We start from the raw sequence: 19,228 nt of genomic DNA on the forward strand, positions 1-19,228 counted from the left end.
TGAAACCAATGCCAGAATTGCCAAAGCAAGTGTAGCTTTTAGCAGACTATATACAAATATGTAGGGGTGCAGAGGCATTAGTCTACGAACAAAACAAGGTCTACAAAGCCATTGTGTTGCCTGTCCTGATGTATGCGTGTGAAATCTGGATAGTGTACAGATGTCATGCTATGAGGCTGAACCACTTTCACATGGGGTGTCTGAGGAAACTGATGAGGACAAGGTGGCAAGACAAGGTCCTAGACCCTGAGGTTCTCACATGGGCAGGCATTTCAAGCATCTACATTCTCTTGATAAAATCACAGATGGGATGGGCAGGCCATGTCACCAGGAAGTCAGATGAGTGACTGCAAAAGAAGATCTACAGTGAACTAAAGGAGGGAAAGCACACTCAAGGAGGCCAAAAGAAACGTTTCAGGGACTCCCTCAAGTCATCCTTGAAATGTTTCTGGATTGACCTGAAGTCTTAGGAAGATCTCACTCATGATTGTTTCACCTGGCAAAGCCTCATCCGTACTGGATCTAAAGTTTGAGTGGAGGAGAACTGCTGAGGCAGAGCAGAAGTGCAAGCAGCGTAAAGCTCACAACAGCACACACACATCATCCGCTGTTGATCAAGCAACCCAAAGCGGCATCTCTTGCTCAGTGTGCCACAGACAATTCAAAGCACAAATTGGCCCTGTCAGCCACTCATGTGCTCACAGAAACCAAACCAACCAGTGATGTCATAGTTATCTTCAAATTCAAAGGGCAAACCACATAGCTTGCCCTCCTGCAAACATGATGTAGGGTTGCTACAAATAGTTCCACACAGGTTCTTTTGCCAGCCCCATCGTGACTGTGGCAGGACCAGTGGTGGGAGTTGATGGACATCTGTCTACTAAGGTTTTTTGTGTAGTGTTACTTTTTATACATAGTCCATGATAGACTGCTGTAACTTACAGAAAGAAGCCTGCTGTGCCACCCATGTTAGCCTGATAGCCTGAGTCTTACAACAAGCCTGCTTCTCTTAGGGCTGTAAACTGTAGGCAACGAACACAAAGTCTTATCCATTGTGGTTTCTTTTCAATACATCACTGATATTTTATGCTTTTAGACTGACATTTATTATGTACTCATACTTTTTCTTAAATGTCTTGTAGATGATGGTGACATGACCTTTAGCTTTACTTACCATGAAGTGGAAAAGAAATGTAGACAAGAATTTGACCTTTGGGAAAAACGACAAAAAGTGCTAGAAAATGAAAAAATGGAAAGGCTGAGAGCTGAAAAGGAAACAGAGGAAAAACAAAATGAAGAAAAAAATGAAAGGAGACAACGGTGCTTGGAGGAATTTGCATCTGAGAGGATGAAGTTAGAGATGCTTAATATGGTAATGTTTAAACAACAGTATCTAAAGTACATATATCCTCTCATAGAGACTACTTAAATACAAAACCAAAGTTGAAAACAGTATATTACCCTCTCTACCTAACCTTCACTTACGTATGAGGCCAGAGTGAGGTAGTACTAGAATAGATTATACTGGTCTTCATGTACCATGATGCACATTATATCTTATTCCTGGTTTGTCTTGAGAGACAGACTCTGTTAACAATGTAACTATTAAATCGTCATCTTTGTGCTTTGTTGTTCTTCTATAATAGACATAGGTTGGTACCAATTAAAATCCTTGGAATCAGGTGTCATCTGTAAATGCTTTGTAAATATGGTCAGCTCAATTTCAAGTTAATCTAAGTAACTTTTTTCTTTATGGCTGATGTTAATCTGTTGACAATTGCATGACATGATTTTTTTCTGGTAGCAACTTTCATACTTTCTTCAGGTTTGGTATAACTATGACTTTTAATCTGTTATCCAGTACTACTTCTTCTTCCCACAGCTTCTGTGTCTATTTTTCAATGAAGGGGTGCTCAACCCCCAACCTGTGGCCTTGTGTCATCTAGCCTATCGGGCACCACTCCCCACCGCCAAATTTCCAGACCTATGAGGAGCCCTTAGCCCTGCATACTGGATCTGGCACCCAATCCCAGCATGCAGGATTGGGTGGGGGTGACATTGGAACTTAGGGCTGAAGCCCAGCACACAGGGGCCAGGAGGGGGAGACCCTGTACCTCAGGACCCAATACCTGTGCGGGGGGGCTGGGAAAGGGTAATACCAGGCCCCTGGGACCCAATCTGGCATGCTGGAGTGGGAGGGGCATGATGAAGTGGAAGGGAGCAGTGCCGGGCCCTAGGGTCCAAGCCCGATGGGGGCAGTTCCATCTGGCCTATGGACTGGCCCCACCCACTCATCTAACCCAGAGGGCCAAAAGGTTGAGTACCACTGTGCTTCAGCTGTTACAGTGTCAGTTCCTGCAGCTGTTTCATTTTTAATTGTTTCACTTCTAAAGGTAGTTCAGTGATGATACAGAACATCTGGTAAGATAGAATGGATGTATCTAGCACACCTAGAATGCTTGCATCTGGAGGGACTGCTCCTTACTTTGTAAAAATGTTTCTTTCATATTTCCAGCACCTCTTTTGGCTTTTGCCTTCAGTTCATTGTCTTTTTCCATTTTTATTTTTGGTCTACTTCAGATTTACTTCTGCATGTTTTCATCTGTTCCTTACCTGATAGCTCAGGGGGGAGGAATTATTTTGGCTGGAGGGCCACTTAACAAGTTTTGGTGAGCTGTCAAGGGCTGCAAGGGTAGCTTTGCCCCTTGATAAGTGCCCTTCCCCCTGGTCACCATCTTGGGACTGGAAGTCCTGCCTCCCCTCCCCCCAACGACGTTTGTCACCAGAAGTCCCTCCCCTTGCCCCACAAGTACTGAGTTTGGGAAAGGGGTTTGCCATCTTGGAACTGGGAAAAAACCCTAATTATATACTAAAAATCAAACATCCAGAATAACATATTTATTTTGTATTTAAAAAAACAAATTTTGTCCTGATTTGTGTGTGTTTGCATTGTGTATATAGAGGTGATTACCTAATAGCTCAAAATTAGTTTTTACTCTGGTGTATTGCAGGAGGGGTGGGGGTGTATGGAGTTTGCGGGGGATTGTGTGTGGGTTTATATGGGGTGTGGGTGGGTATGGGGGGTTTGTGGGGGTGTGCTTGTGGGGATGTGTGGGTGGGTATGGGGTTTGTGGGGTGTGGAGGGAGAGGGTGGCTGGGGTGTGTGGGGGGTGTGTGTGGTGGGGGTTCATGTGTGTGGTGGGGTGTGTGTGCATAGCAGTGAGCAGGGCTTCCCAGAGGTGAATGGGTGTGTGTGTAGGGGGTGTGGGGTTTGTGGGGACATGTGGGGAAGCGTGTGAGTGGATGAGGTATTTGTGGGATGTGTGATTGTGTGTGGGAGAGGGTGTGGTTATGGGGTTTGTAGGGAGAGTTTGTGGGTATTGTGGGATGTGCAGGAGAGCTCCTGACATGGGCATCCACCCCTGTCCCACAACAACCTAGGGCTTGCACACCCTGCGGTGCCTCCCCATCACCACCAGTAGTGCACAACCCCTATCCTACCACGTGCCTGCTGTGGACTCACCCAGCAGGAGTAGATTAGTCAGAACCTGGCTACAGCCCTGGCCCAGTGCACCTTGTGCCTGGTCTGGATTTGCTTGCTTACGCTGAACAGCAGCAGTAGCAGTGCCGGCCAGGCGAAAAATGTTGCTCAGCACAAGGGAAAAGCTGCCCCTCCCACTTGCTGCTGCCCTGCACTCCCTGCTGCAGCGACCCAGAGCCCATGCTGGGCTGCCCTGCGGCTCTGCCACTGTCACTGCCACCTCTAGGCTGCCCCATGGGGCAGAGGAGCTGTAGGGCAGCCTGGCGTGGGCTATGAGCAGCTGTAACAAGGCAGCACTGAGGGGGAGGAGCTATTTTCCCCTGCACTGAGCAACAATTTCTGCCCTGCTGGCACTCCTGCTGCTGCTGTTACATGAGCAGATAAGTCTAGAGCAGGTGCAGGGCACGCTGGGTCAGGGCTGTGGCATGGGTCCCCACTGGACCACAGGGCCAGGGCTAATGGCGGTGACAGATGGAAAAAGCTGTCACCACTTGGTGTGCCTAGAAAGGTAGTCTAGCTGCGGAGCCGCCCCAGCCCCACTGTGTGCCCATGGGGCAGTAGGACACACCACTGCCTGACAATGCCTGGGCCAGGCAGGACTGAGGGACCCGCTGTGGACTGGACAAAGCCCCTTTGGCCGGCCCGCAAGCTGTATTTTTCCCCCACCCCGTGATAGCTTTTCTACTTGTTAAGTTTATTCTTTCCAAAACTGTGCTTGTCCAGTCTTCATGATGTCTTGACTGCTATGTGTATGGTTTGTACTTTTCCTGCAGTAAGAACTTGTTTACCCTGTTTATAATTTATATTACACAGCAGGGCTGGGGTGGCTCCGCAGGGCAGCCCAGCATGGGCTCTGGATGGCTGCAGCAGGGAGTGCAGGGCAGCAGTGAGAGGTATTTCCAGATCCTCCTCACTTGTTTGCACATTTCAATAATTTCCTCCATTGTGTTTTTTAACTTACTTCCCTACATATTTTATATTCGATCTTTTTAAAGGTTTCTATATCATCGCCATCTAAGGTTTTAAAGAGGAAGCATCACTTTGTATGCCCCCTTCATAGAGCTACTCATTAGCTTATTAAAATCAAATTTGGCTCCAGCTATATTCATCTTTTTCTTGGGCATCAGCTTAATCATTGCCATAAATAATTACAATCATGTCTACACTTGGCATTTCTACAACATTGCTTATTTGCTTACCATGTTCACATCACCCTTTACATTCTTGTCTCCAAGTGTCAGAATTATACCGTATTTTGGAGGCAAGTCCATTATGTTATCTAATTGTTAGATAAAATGTGTTTTCTACCTCTCTTGCTGCTTTGACAGGTGTATAATATCAAATTATATACCTGTTGTATATAATTTACTGTAGGCAGAATGAACCTTATGACAAACTGCTGGGCATAGGTGTTCTTTGTAGGTAACAGTCCTCATTGTGGGTAACCCGGCTGTTCTTTGTGAGTAACAGTTCTCTTCTACATCCCACCTTTGTGCTTTATTTTTCTACTTCATCCTTAATAAAAGAAAGCAAAGCTTCTTAGTGTCTTTCCTGTAGGCTTCCACTGCATCTTCTGGACAGTGGCAAAGGAAATTTGTCACTTTGCTACCTTTGCTACTTGTTCAGTTTTGTTTGGAGCAAATAGAGTTCTGAGATTACGGAGTGTAATATGTTTAACTCTTGTTCAAAAGCCGTGACCAGTTTTGTTTGCTAGGCCTGAATCAAAATCCTTATAAATCATTTTGATCCTGTCCAGTTGATGTAACCAATGAGTTCAGGATGCCATAACTTGTTGGGTCAGTTTTTCTTATCTGGCTAATTGGAATGCCATGTCATAGCCAGCTGGACCACTAAGAAGAATTATCAGCCTTCCTCCTTGTGCACCAAGGCTAACATGCTGGGACTGTTAAGATTTGAAATTGGAGACTTTCCTGAATGGACTGTGTGAAGTATACCGGAGTTTGAAATTAGAGTTTTCCTTCTTTTAAATCTTCTCTGAAAAGGCTTAGATGAGCTCAGTTTCTTTATAATAAAATTGTTGCAAGAGAGAGTTGGTGCATGGCACTTAGGGAGAACATGCCTCAGTGCTGTTTTATCCCAGTGTAGCATCTAGAGAGATTTTATTGACAATAACTTAGATTCTGCAGGCTAAGATATCATTTTTCTGGGTTAGAGTACCCAGATGCTGAACCTAGTTGAGCATCTTTGAGTAAATGACTGTACAGACAATCTGAGTATCCAGTCTTTTTGTTTTCCTGATTTAACCAAATAAGCCTCTTAGTGTAATTCAAATTCTGACATAAATAAACAGATACATGGGATGAGCTTTTTCCTCTCTTTTCTTGGAGAGAGTCTGCTATGATGTTAGTTACATATAATTGAATGTTAAAATGAATTTTTGCTTACCACACAGGAACAACAAGCTAGGATGGAAGCTGAGCTACTGAAAGAAAATGAAGTTTGGGGAGTGAAGTGTAGGCAACATGAGGTAATATGCAGGCATGAAGTTTTCTCCAAAAGAAAGTTACTGTTGTTCATGTGAATGAAATGTTTATTTTTATCCAGGAGAACATAGTGTAGCTGATTGATTGTTACTGTGTGTATTAGGAAACTATCCCTGTGTAGGTATGATGAATGGGGAATGTTAGGTTTGTAATGCCAGTCTGTATCTTCTCAAAGGTGTCAAGTCCATTTTAGCTATTCAGGCTTTTCCTATTTTCTGTTGTCCAAAGGTTGGTAGCACAGGCCTAAAAGTAAGTGGTTATACCACTGAAAAGTAATTGTACTAAATAAGGTAGCTCTTACTGAAGAGAACTGTTGTATTGGGGCAGGTTGCCTTAGGAGTGTTGTTACTTAGAAGATATCTAAGTACATGATGAGGTTTAGTAAAGTGAAGGAAGTGATATCCTAGGGACTAAAAATTTATAAAAGGAGCAGGGACTGAGCAATGTGTCCTTCCCTTGTCCACATTCGGCAGCTCAAGCCAAGTGGCACCTGTCTGCACCAAGAGCTTGGTGAGGTGGGGGAAAACATTGTCTGCCTGCCTTCGGACAGATGGATCCCCAACTAGAGATAGGGTATCATGTTAAGAGAGTCATTTTGTTCTAATGATATGTAACCTCTTGTGTTATTTTTAAATAAACTGTGATGGCATGAGAGGATTTGTGCAAAGCCTTTCTGTATATGTGTGCGCGCTTGTGTGTGCATGCCTTCTGACAAGTTAAACTGTAAACCAGAGTGCACACACTTTTAGTAAGATTCGGGGAGATGATTAGTTTAAGTTGTGGTGCAAGCCTGATGGGTCTTGGCTGGACTGAGTGGGGACAAGCAATTGAACTGTGAGTAACAACTGTCTGGCTAGGGTGCTAGAAAGAAAGTACATGAAAGTGCCTGTACTGAAACTCTAGAGGGTGATGGAACTACAGTGAGTGGCCAACAGGGAATGTTCATCCAGATTACATCATAGTGGTTTAGAAAAATGTGAGATTTGTTACTCAGAGCTCTTCGTAAGAGTTGGATCTGGCTGAGCAGGCCACTTTTTTTCTGCAGCTGCAAACAGCTTTCAGCTCTACACCCAAATAAAGATTTAGCCAACTTTTAAAGTAAGAGGACTCTTACTTATAAGGATAGTAGGCTAACCTACTAGGAATAGGAAACAAAATAAAATCAGATTAGCAGAATGTAAAATATAATTATTATTCGGAAAGGATAGCCACATAATTTCTTAATAATAAATCTGTACCAATCTTTCTTTTTATTACACTTGGATCTCAGGTATAGTTTCAGTATATCATTTCCTGAAAATGCATTTCAATTTTTCTTTTGGATTAGGAATTCATCAAAAGATTACAACTGCAAATGGAAAAGGAGAAAAGTATCTTTGAAGAGCAGCAAGCAAAAGAAAGACAGCACTTAGCAAAGCAGCAGCATACAGCAGCTGTGAAAATACAAGCCAAAATGAAAGCATTTTTAGCGTACAAAAAATATGCACTCATCCTAAAAGAAAGGAAAGCAGAAATTAAAAGGAGGAAGGAGCTTAAAGAAAAAATGGAGAAGGAAGTGAAAGAAAAGGAAGAAAAATTACAACGGCGAATGGAAGAAAAGAAGGGGGAAAAAGAGCAGGAGAGAAAGAGACAAGAAGAAATAGAAAGACAGAACTTTATGGAACAAGAGAAGAGGCGTGAAGAATACGAAAAAAAGAAAGTAAGTCTGAAGTTTGAAAGAGAAAAACAGCTTCAATTAAGACAGCAAGAATCAATAAAATTGGAAGTGAGAATAACCAGGGACAAGATGGCTGAAAATAAAGAAAAAGATGCACACAATAGACAGGAGGAAAAAGAGAGAGAAAATATAAAAGAAATAAGAGAAAAGGAAAAGGATCAGAGAAAACAGATACAGGAAATAGTTGAAGAGGAAGATAAAGCTATTAAAAAGATACGAGAAGTAAATAATATGGAGATTCCGAAAGAGAGAAAACTGACATCACCAAAACCTGGGAGGAAAGAACAATCTTCTGAAACAAATATTGAAGACTTAGATGAGAATTCAATGGTACACGTAGAAAAAAGTTACTCACAAACTATATATATTGGTAAAAATGTAAATGCAAATACTCTGGATTGTGATCCTGTTGACCTTTCTGATGTTAATGTAATAGGAAATAAGGAAAACAGTATACTCAGCAGTCAGTGTAATCTGAAGTCTCATCCAGATACTGAGAAAATAGAACACGAAGTGCAGTCTTTTAATTTTGAAGTAATTAAAACATCAGGTGCAATGGGAGAAATGCAGGTGGAACTCACTGAAAATGTGGATAAAAGTAATAAGAGCAATGACTATTCTGAGAGGTCATTAACGTTTTATGATGATATTGAAAAGAAGAGACTAACATGGATGAAGACATGCAAACCGTGGTCTAAAATTTGTAGGGAAAACCAGAAAAAGAAAGAAGTTAAAATAAGCCGGCCAAGAAAAAGCACAGCTAATTCAATGCCTCCATTAAGTATAGAAATGATCATTCAGAGTGGTCCGTGGAGTGCACTCCAACAGGTAACTATAATATAGTGATTCTCAGATAGAGTAAGAAAACTGGTAATTTGAGGTGGGATTCAAAAGCTCTCATCATTAGTTTAATAAAATTAGTTTTCCCATTGACTGCTGAGGGAGAGGAGAGTAGTGGTATTGATGAATGCTTTAGAAATCTTGCCCAGGTTCCTTATTTTATGGTTCCAGCTACTGAATTACACTAGGTTACAGGTGAAAGTACATAGGTAGCTTCCTCACATTAGTTTTACACTTACCAATAGCTTAATTGAAACAAGGAAATTTTGTGATTGGGATAAAAATGATTAACCCGCCCCTCTGCCAGTATTTCTCACTCAGGATATTGTCCATTCTATGAAAATGATTCAGAATCCTTGCTTTGTAACAGTCTACTCTACTGCAAAAGAGTCAAATACTATTTATGCTGAATCTTGTTGGGTAGCAAGTCTACATGACCGTTGGTAGAAATAATATATACAAATTTAATTTTTGGTATTTTTTCATATGCAGGAATATAAACAAATGCTTAATTTGTTATTATGTCAAGAAAATCAGCTAAAATTTGATATCTTCCATGTGTCAGGTATCCAGGTTGTAGCCGTATTGGTCTAGAGGAAAAGGCAATCAGGGCTCGTGGTAGGGTGATCTCTTTTATTAGACCAACAAGATTTTTGCAAAAACATGAAAATATCAAATTTTAGCCCAATTTCAAATTGAAATCTTTATAATTTTCCAAGGAGGAAGCAACTTTGACCACCTGAAACCTGAGATACCACTTCTGTTCAAGGTAATTTCACAGAGCCTCACAAGATCTGCATAATCACAGAGCCTCACAAGATCTGAGCAACTCCTTACCAGCTAAGAACTGCCTGCCCAGAAGGGTTTTCCATTTATTGACTCCTCTGTGAAATCCTGTGAAATATGAACTTTCATTTCTACCCAGGAGAACTTTTACAGACTTTTCTCCGATCCCTGATGAAGGGTGTTTGTGCCCGAAAGCTTGCAATTAAAGAATTTTTTTGGCAAAAATCTTGGTTTAATAAAAGTTATCACCTCTACCAAAAGCCCAGATTGTCTTTTCCAAGATACATTTCACTTCTGTTTTGAGAAGATTATTTCCTCCATGTGATTTCTTAAATGAGAGAAAATCCATATTAGGATTTGTTTTGCTGCAACATTAATTTCCCATAAGTTCACAAGTGCTGTCACAGGTAGAGCAAAACTCACATGTAAAATGGACCACAGAATGAGACTTGGTTCCCTTTTTGAAGTGCTACTTTTTCCTCTTCACTGACAATTATAAACCAAACCAATCATTTTCAGGCTTTTTATGTGGAGGTAGTGTTATGAATTTTTTTTTAAAGGCAGTAACATTCCATAGCTTTTTTTTTTTGAGTAGTAAATTAAATGTGCCTATAGTACTTTCAGAATATTGCCATAGTCCTTTGATTATAGAGAAATGTAAATAAAAAGCTTTAATAGATTAAAAAAATATGAATTCAATCATATGTATACATTTTTCACTTACTATATGTAGGTCATGACACTTACGCTTCAAGATTTGCCTGGATGTAGCCTCTCTACGTTGTCAGAATGCACAAATCTTCAGTTATTGACCCTTAGGCGATGTGGGATAACTGCACTGGAAGGACTAAGTAACTGCAAAGACCTCAAGTATATTAATATGGAGGTACCAAACAAATTTTAATCTATAAATGGAGGTGGGGCAAAAATGCAACCTCTGCCATTTAATATTTTATGGAATTAAATACATGTTAGTCTTTATGCACTAGGAGCTTTTTACTAGTGAATGCTATATTAACAAAACAGTCCTAGCACGGGCACAGCTATATGAATGGAACTGTGCTCTGCTCAGGTCTGGTAAAACCACCATGCCCAAGTGAATGAAGATACGCTTCTAAAAGTGCAGATTATTTGATATAATCGCATGTATGCTAGAAACTTCTACCAGTATACCTATGTCAGTCAAAGATAGTGCCTCATAATAGACCTGAACAACATAACTGCTGTCTATCTGTGATATAGATCAAATCTAAATGTATTATACCTAGGTCAAGGGTTTCAAAAGTAGGTACCTAATGTTAAGGTCAAAAGTACATATTTAGACACCGTAGGGTCTGCTTTTATTCCCAAATCCTGAGTGTCTGTCTTTAGCAACAGACTTAAATGACACAAGGTGATATGTGCCAATCTGCTATATATATCATAATTTGAAAGTGTGGTGTTTGAAAGTTAAGTATTTACTCCCTCAGTTCTGTAGTGTAGCTGTATAAAACCTCCCTTTAGAGGGAGAGGAGATGCATGTAAACCTCTGGGGTACTCTCCCAGATTGAGAAATCTAAGGCATTTCCCTTGCTCATAGGTCAAAGCATCTTTCTACTAGCATTTTGTCCAAAAACAATTCTTTTGGCTATTTTTTCTGGTCTATTTTGGATATTTTCTGGTGTACCTGCCCATATTTGCATTCAGAACCCAGTGAAGCCTTGCCATTTCAGTTCTTGTGCAAGGAACAGGACCAAACTTGACTTTTTGAGGCGTGGGGTGGCACAATATTGCCCCTTATGCAGCGGTCTGTGCAACTGAATGAACAAAGAAAACTTTTGTCTTTATAATGTGCCTAAATTAAGGAACTTGACAGTTTATAAGAGACAGATGTGGTTACTAATTCATTTTCAACTATTCTGATTATACCAACGTGCCACTGAGTTAATGTACCTTGACAAACAGAAGATCCATTGTCAATAAAAGCCCTGAGTATTTCTTTTTGTGTTAGACTACAATTTAAGATGGGAACTCCTCCAAATTCTGAAAGGAATTGGCAGTGTGGCTTACAGCTAAGAGAATGTTTCCCTGGGCTAAGTCAGTATACTGGGAGTCAAAACCCAGTGTGTTTTTTTCAGTTTTGCTACCTATTCAGAATGTAATTTGGGGATTGTTTTTTTAAGTGTTCCCTAATTTTAGGTGCCCTGAGCAAAACAGTAGGATAAGTTAGTGTATCTAGCCAAATCTGTTAGTCTTTCTCTGATTGCAATGTATTTAGACTGTCAGATCAAGATCATTTTCATAGGTACCTAAGTGGGATTTAGGCAGAATTTAGACACCTAAATCCCAAAATGTAAACCAGATGAACACTATCTAGGTCAGCAACTGGCAGCATTTTCTGCTAATGGGCCAGAGTGACCCAGCTGAGATCCAGGAGAAGACGGCGCTAGGACCTGGCTGCTGCTGCCACCCCTTCTTTCTCCCTGCTGCCTGGCTCTGGTATGCCATATGTAAAAGTTTCTGGCTGCTCTGATGCCTAATTACAGGGTGGCATGGGTGAAGACCTCCAGTACTGAATGCCCCAGAAACCCCCCTGTCACCAAACACTGCTGAAGACCATGCAGTCTGGATCCAGTGGCTCAGAGGACTGGATCCAGCCCTCAGGCCATAGATTACTGACCCGTGATCTAGACATCTCCACTTGGCTTGATCTTTGTGGCATAAGCTTCATTGCAATCCAGCTCTGAGTTGGTAGGCACCTTGGGTGTCATTCTGTTCTTTTCCGGATGGCTAGATCACTTGATTTGGCCATCTAGCAATACATACAGGTATGCAGGTTTCAGTTGCCCAAAAACTGGCATGTTAATTTGCCTCAGGTTAAACCAACTTAGATCAAGATCAGGCTAACCTGATTGGCTGAACACCTGTATGTGTTCACAGGTGAAGTGCCCTGGGGCTGCACTGTTCCCACTCCTCACCTTACCCTGGTTAGGTTATTTTTAGCCCTGAAACTGGGCAATACTTCCTACCTCATGAATCTGCCACCTCCTCCAATTCCTGCCTTCCCCTCCTAGGACGCTATTGTTCAAAAGGTGGGCAACACTTACAGCTCATATTCAGAAATGAAAGTTGCTGCAGACATTGTGATTCACACCAAACTTAATGCTGTTAGTGCATTCCCTCCTGCAATGGTAGAGGAGCCAACTATACAACACTGAGTCAGGGCATAAGCTCTTAGGATTGGGGAAAGATTCAGATGTGGCTCCAGTCTCAACACCTGGATGCTGTGGATCACCTTTTGGAGGCAGCTAAATTTGTGTTGATGGTATGGAAATATGAAGTGCCTAACCTTACCAGTTTGGATCTTCTCCCTAAAACAAGGTGTCTAATTTTAAGCTTTTGCAAAGGCTTAAGTGTAGACACTTATGAGAATGATTTGGATCTGGCTATATATGTTCACTGCCATTTCTAAGTGTTAAAATAATTAAGTTCCAAATGATGCAGAGTATTAGCTTATTCTTACTTGATAAGATAATTTTTTTTTCCTGAAGACTGGATAGCTCCTCAAAGTATGTCTTTAGTTTATGACCGGTGCTGGTAGACATATTTGTTTTGTTCAAGCTAAATGAATGATCAGTTAAATATCCTCTTCTAGTAATAGCTGAAATAACAGAAGATACTGCCCGAAGCAAACTAGCACAGAAAAGCTGGACTGGGAGTATAAGAGGTTCTGCTGGGTTGTAAATGCAAATGCAGGTAGGTAGACCTTTGGTTGCCTGAGAGTGTACAGCTATCAGAAACAGCAAAATAGAAAGTTAAGAAAAATAGACTAGAAAAATAGCCAAGAGAATTGTTTTTTGGACAAATGCTGGTGGAAAGATGCTTTGACCTGTGGGCAAGGAAAATGTCTTACATTTTCAGTTATTAATGTGTTCATAAAAACAGGACTTCAACATCTTTGTATACAAAAAATTATTATGTTAAAGATATACCTGAGCCTGTTATCAGTTTCCTCTTCTAAAGGAAACAATTCAAAAGGTCCTGAATATTGGCTAGCTGCTTGGGCTAAGATGAGTAAAGATGGTAACGTTTCCTATATTTTTAGTTAGCCATATAATATACTCCTTTCACAAAAAGATTTTTTTTTAATTTTATCCTTTGCGTTTGTTACAGGAAAATAATATTCAAACAATAAATTGTGAGAAACTGGAAAATCTCTGCATTCTAATTCTGAATAAAAATCAGCTTTCGTCAGTTTGTGGCCTAGATGGCTGCTATAATCTTCGAAATCTTGAATTATCCTACAATAGAATTACACGAATTGGTAAGAAAATAATACAGATTGTTTGACTGTTTTTTTTATTTATATTGGGTGCATCTCCATGTGAAATTAAGGTGAAGCAATAAACTCCAGTGCCGTCTGAGCCAGAGTAAACTGCTCCTGGGAACAGTGTCTACTTGTGCACCCGGGACAGCAGCAATTTAAGTTGGGGTAGAGCAGAACCAGGCTGGCAGGTGACATGGGGAGGAGGGTCAGCCTGAGCTCTGGGTGGCAGCATCAAGTGATGGAGTGACTGGCTGAGGCACGAGGGTTCTGACCCTGAGGAGCTAGATGCCAGGTAAGTGTATGGCCCCTATCTGCTCACCGTCGACATGTGCATTTCAACACAGTAAATGACCCCTCAGTAAGATGGTGCTGTCCCTGATAGTACTATCTTATGGTTGAGTTAATTATTTTACTGCACCCTAATACCTGGTCATGTGTAGACGGTGATGCTTTACTGTGGAGCTATTTACTCTACTCAGCAGTAAAGTGCATGTGTAGATGCCCCCATTATTATTTATTTATTCTTAACTTAATTTGGTTGAAAAAAGTAAATGACTTCTAATAATGTATTCATAATCTTGTACCAGACTTATTTAAAAGAAGATGATAGACACGTTCTGAGCAGTAGAATTTCATTAAAAAAAATAATACATGTAAAGTCCTTACCTCTTTTGATGTGAGTAATTTAAAGGATCAAGGCATTTGGGTGGGTAGAAGATGAGAACAACAAGAAACAAAGGAAAAGGAATTTGTATCTATGGGGAAAAAATTGTACAGGAGAAGAAATCCTGAATCTTAGAGAGCCACTATCATCATGCTGATACAGCAGGACCCAAAGTGTTTAATCAATTATAAATTGAAAGCAAAGGGCAGTATATTGGATGTAACTATAGACTCTGTTACTCTGGATTGAGGAGAATGAATTCATTATCTTCAGAAGAGAGAATTTATCCAGTTGGCAAGAGAGAGCTTGTAGGGTGGAATCCTATTAAGCTTTTCATGTCTAAATGGCACTTACCCATCTCATATGTAGAGTTTGACATTTTCCACTTCTGCCGCCCATGTAGTGTGGATCCACATTGCTACTGCACATGCAGTAGGCTAACAATTGGCCAGGAAGGTACACAGCTATATTTGTATGTATTAAGGTATAAGTTCCAAAAAGAGGAGGAGGAGGAGCTCCCCCCATGCTTTAGCCCCAGTAACTATTAGGTTACATCACAGGCCCAGGTAGCCAGATATTGAGGTTGTAGGCTTCTCTCATCCAGCAGGTGTGTAAACCCACATCTTTAAGTTCCTAACATACTAGCTCTACCACCATGCCACAGGTTAGGCATTATCCAGTTCCCTTTCCAGCAGTCCTTTTCAGTCTGAGTTACTGCCTGTTGCATTTAACAGTTGTTGGATAGAACAGATAGAGAACAATAGGAAAGCTGTCCTACTGGGAGCAGGGCTAGAGCCCATGACCTTTTCTTGTCTAGAGGAGCAGCCATCTGACTGAACTATATATCTGGCTTACTATAAGCCCTCCTTATCCCTCTGTCTTCACTTCTTAGACATCCAGACAGCATGAGCATGGATCGTTGAATGTGTGTACGTGCCAAAAACCCACCTACATGGCTGGGTATGTGTCAGTTAAGTGCAGAAAGGGTAATAGAATCTGTCCCCAAGGCAGAAGGAAGGGCCCTAATTGTTTTATCTTGTTTTCAGCCTTTTAAATTTTTTTAAATTATTATTTAAATAGAAACAAATAGCGCTGATGAATCTCCCAAGCTGAAGAAGGCTACCTTAATTTAACCTTATTTTTTTAAAGTGTCGCCAAAGGCAAAAAGCAGAAGACTAGATAAATATGGAGAATAAGGACCTTAATTCCCTGATTAACAAGTAAATGGCAAATAGGAAATTTTAAACTTGAGAAATTCATCGTAATTTTATAGCCACCCATGCAGTTTTAATTCTATGTTAAAATGCCAGTACTTCAGGTGTTTGAATGTTGATTTTACATATTAAAGTATCTGAATGTAATTAATATTACTTGAGGATACTGCCCTACGGTAATAGTGAATGTTGGTGTTTTTGGCACTTGCTGTGAAAGTAAAGTCAGTAGCCCAAGGGGGAACTGATGAAACAGATTGGTTGCAAGGAGAAATACTGGAACTTCTTTGTGTTCTTATTGCCAGTAGTGCTGTATGAGATTATTTGTTTGCATTGGTTTTCCTGGAGCAGAATATTTACAAGATTAATGTGAAGGTGACATATTATTAATTGATGATCCTTAGGTATGTAGTATCTGTATAGAGCAAAAGCCTTCTGTAATGTCTGTTATGTACAATGAAAGCAGTGTGCAATGAGTTTGAATGGGAAAATGGATGTTCAAGAGAAAAAACACTTGGCGTCTGCTTTTCTCTTTTCAGTAATGGCTGTGAGGAGGTCTGGTTAAACTAAGCTTATAATGTAGAGTTTGTTTCATACAATAACATTGATAGTAAGAAATCTTAAGGAATCTCATAAAGATGGAGTTGTGTTTTTAATATGTTATTTGCCCCTTCTGCTTATAAATCTTGCAGAATGTTCCTTGGCAACTTGGGACGTTGCAGTGCTGTGTAGTTGTCTTTTTCAATTTATACACAATTCATTCAATTTCAAACTGTTAGTCAATGGATTTTTTTCTTTAAAAATAAGGCTTACTTATTTTTGTGGTTGTAACAATTCAGTCTAATAATTCCTAATAGGGAACTTCACATGTACTATGATGTTTGTTTTCATCAAAATAAAAAAATTGGCAAAAAAGGCAGTTGGTAGGAGCTGTTAGCAAAATATATGTAAAAAATGAAGACAGAAACGTGCATTCTGTCCAATGATTGTATGCTCTGAATGCAGCATTCTCACTAACTGGGTGTTTAAACATTTGTATAATCCATAAATATGCCAAAGTGTATTGTTCCAGTGAACTTTACTAATTTTAATTGAAAAAAATCATTATTTTAAATGAAGGCTTGTTAATAAAGAGCTTATGATGCTTCTTTTTCTATGAATCTTTCATGGCTCATAGGATAATATTTTTCCAGAATACTACTGATGCAAACAAGAACAAGGCAGAACCATGGCTTTTATAGGTAGTTTTGGTCTTAATTTTTCTTAGAAAGTTATTAAAAATCATTTAATGCAAGTATCAGCTTCTTCAAATATCCTCCTATCTCCTTTCAGGTGCCCTCTGCTCCCCTGTTCTCTTCCATTGTCTCTTGCCTCATTTACTTCCTGCTTTAAATAGAATATTACTATTGCTGATCTGAGCAAAAAATGTTATGCTAAGAGCGGGGCACCATGGACTAGCTATACTATGGGCTAGTGGGGTGGTAGCTATATGCAGCTGCATTCTGTCAGAAGGGCTGCACTTAGAGAAGTTTTGATCTCCGTGTTTCCTTGAGGCATACACATATTGTCACAAAACACTCTTGTGTACTCCTAGCATAACACACGTGATATGTCACCTATATGTCAGTGACCATGTGAAGTATAATTCTCATTTGTCTTTTGTACCATTAGTGCTATTTTATGCATGATGGAATGCTTATCATTATATAAAACTGAGAATACTAGTTCTTGAATCGTGAGAAAACAAATTTACCTGGCGCTTGGGTTTACTGAAGATATATTTGGTTTAAACTACAGCCATTCAAGCAGCTTATTTATTTATTTTATTTTATTGGTATATTTTAATTACAGTAGCATGTACATGTCCCCAAATAGACTGAGTCCATTTTTCAAGACATTGAAAAAGCATAGTGAAAGAGAGTTCTTTGAATTTACAATAAAAAAAGCTTACAGTTGAAATAAACAAGATGATTGAGGGGTGGGAAAGATTACAAGTACATGAAGATGAAGTAACTTCGTTGGCTTACAGAACAGAGCACTAGCAGAGCTGGAAATAATCAGGTTTCATCACTTGTCTAATACTCATGTCCAGGTCCCTTGTACATATCCTTTCATTTTCTGCCACTCTTTTAATTTAGTGCTTCTTTTTTAAGGGTGTTAATGTTGCTACATAGAGAATAGACACCGTTAAAAATGTGAGAGGACTGTTGGGAGAAGTCCTTGAAATTGTTAATTCCGGTACTATGTTTAAAGTTAAGTTACACTGAGTCCACTAGATGGTGCCAGTTCCCTTTTAAACTCTTTCAGTGACTTAAGAAGTTGAGAGCCTGGGGTAGTATGTTCAAGCTGTGTTTGAAATTCTTTTAAGATAATTGAAGGCTAGTAACTTCATATCTTAAAGCTGGGATTGGCGGTTCTAGCACAGAACATGTGGCTTAGATCTAGTTTCTTATAACTTTAATATCTGGTATTCTTTCAGGTGGATGGATTTGTTCCAGTAGGTCTGTTTCATTTCCAAGTAGCGTGCTTCAAAGTTCTGTGCTGGATGAGTTTTTAATGCAAAGCTAATAATGACATTTAAGTTTTACTTTGGTTTTCCTCTTGTCTTTCCTCTTATTTGCTATTCTTTCCCCATACACTAAGCCACCCATGGCTGTGGCACCACTATCTTGTTGGGATGCACAGTGCTTCCAAGGCCCAGATTGTTGGGGTGTAAGAACTGCAAGAGAGTTCCTTCCTTGCATAGATCACCCCACCCTACCCTTTTATGGGAAGACGAAAAACTTATGGGGAAATGTTGATCTTGGAGGAGTTGCTTCAACTAGTCCTCTGAAGAGAACCAGAAAAAGACGGTAGTATATTTTTCATGGTACCTCCCTCTTCAGAAAGGGCTGTTCACCTTCAAGGGAGACGCAATGCTAGGAAAAAGGTAGCAAATGGGCCCAGAGACAGTAAAGAGGCACAAAACCTCCATTAGGATGGCCCTAATCCTCTCTTGGAGCTCCTGGGATCTGTAAGCTGTGGGAAAAGAACCCAGGTTCATTCCTGTAGCCAGTAAATGGTTCAGAGGATGGTCCCCTAAGAGGACTGGTCCCTGACACATGCGCTTCCTCTCTGTCTGCAGGTAGTCTGCTGAAGAGAGAGGTGATGCCATGATCCTTGCTGTGAATATATTAGTGGTTAGGAGTATTTTTAAGAGCGTGTTGGCTTGATACACAATGCAAATTATAAAGACATATACTTTCCTTATATGTTATTTTCCAGCATGTGTTTTTTTTTAAATGGGGCATGTCTTCATTATCATCCCAGGTGCTTAGATGATAGTTTTCTAATGAATTCTCACTTCTTCAGGTCACTTAAAAAAATAAATAAAAAAATGTTTTGAAGGAGTAATATTAAGCTGCTAATGTAGCTGCTGCTACCTCTTTTAGAAATTATTTTAAGAGAGGGGCCAACATGTTAGAAATACCAAAGGACCCTGAATAAATATGCTAGAGCATGTTGTAGCTTCTTGATTAACAACATTGTAAGTATAATTTATTGCATAAAGCATGTCCTATTACAACACTTCACAATGAGATATGCCCAGGGAATACTAAACTGTTATTAGTTTCTTGCTTAGTTAATTGGATCAGATGTTTGTTAATAGTGCATATTGT

The 19,228-nt window shown here is 40.1% G+C and overlaps 1 protein-coding gene across 1 annotated transcript in view; it reads left to right on the top strand.

Annotated features, from left to right (window-relative positions):
* Positions 1–19,228, top strand: part of LRRIQ1 (leucine rich repeats and IQ motif containing 1) — a 220,636-nt gene that overhangs the window by 20,088 nt on the left and 181,320 nt on the right. The window contains exons 6-10 of the mRNA XM_019514814.1: positions 1,143–1,372; positions 5,955–6,029; positions 7,373–8,590; positions 10,122–10,274; positions 13,541–13,691. Coding sequence (XP_019370359.1) covers positions 1,143–1,372; positions 5,955–6,029; positions 7,373–8,590; positions 10,122–10,274; positions 13,541–13,691 — 1,827 coding nt within the window. The remainder of the gene's footprint in view (positions 1–1,142; positions 1,373–5,954; positions 6,030–7,372; positions 8,591–10,121; positions 10,275–13,540; positions 13,692–19,228) is intronic.

This window comes from Gavialis gangeticus, unplaced genomic scaffold (assembly GCF_001723915.1).
Source record: "Gavialis gangeticus isolate Ggan-Ray unplaced genomic scaffold, GavGan_comp1, whole genome shotgun sequence".
Lineage (NCBI taxonomy): Eukaryota > Metazoa > Chordata > Crocodylia > Gavialidae > Gavialis > Gavialis gangeticus.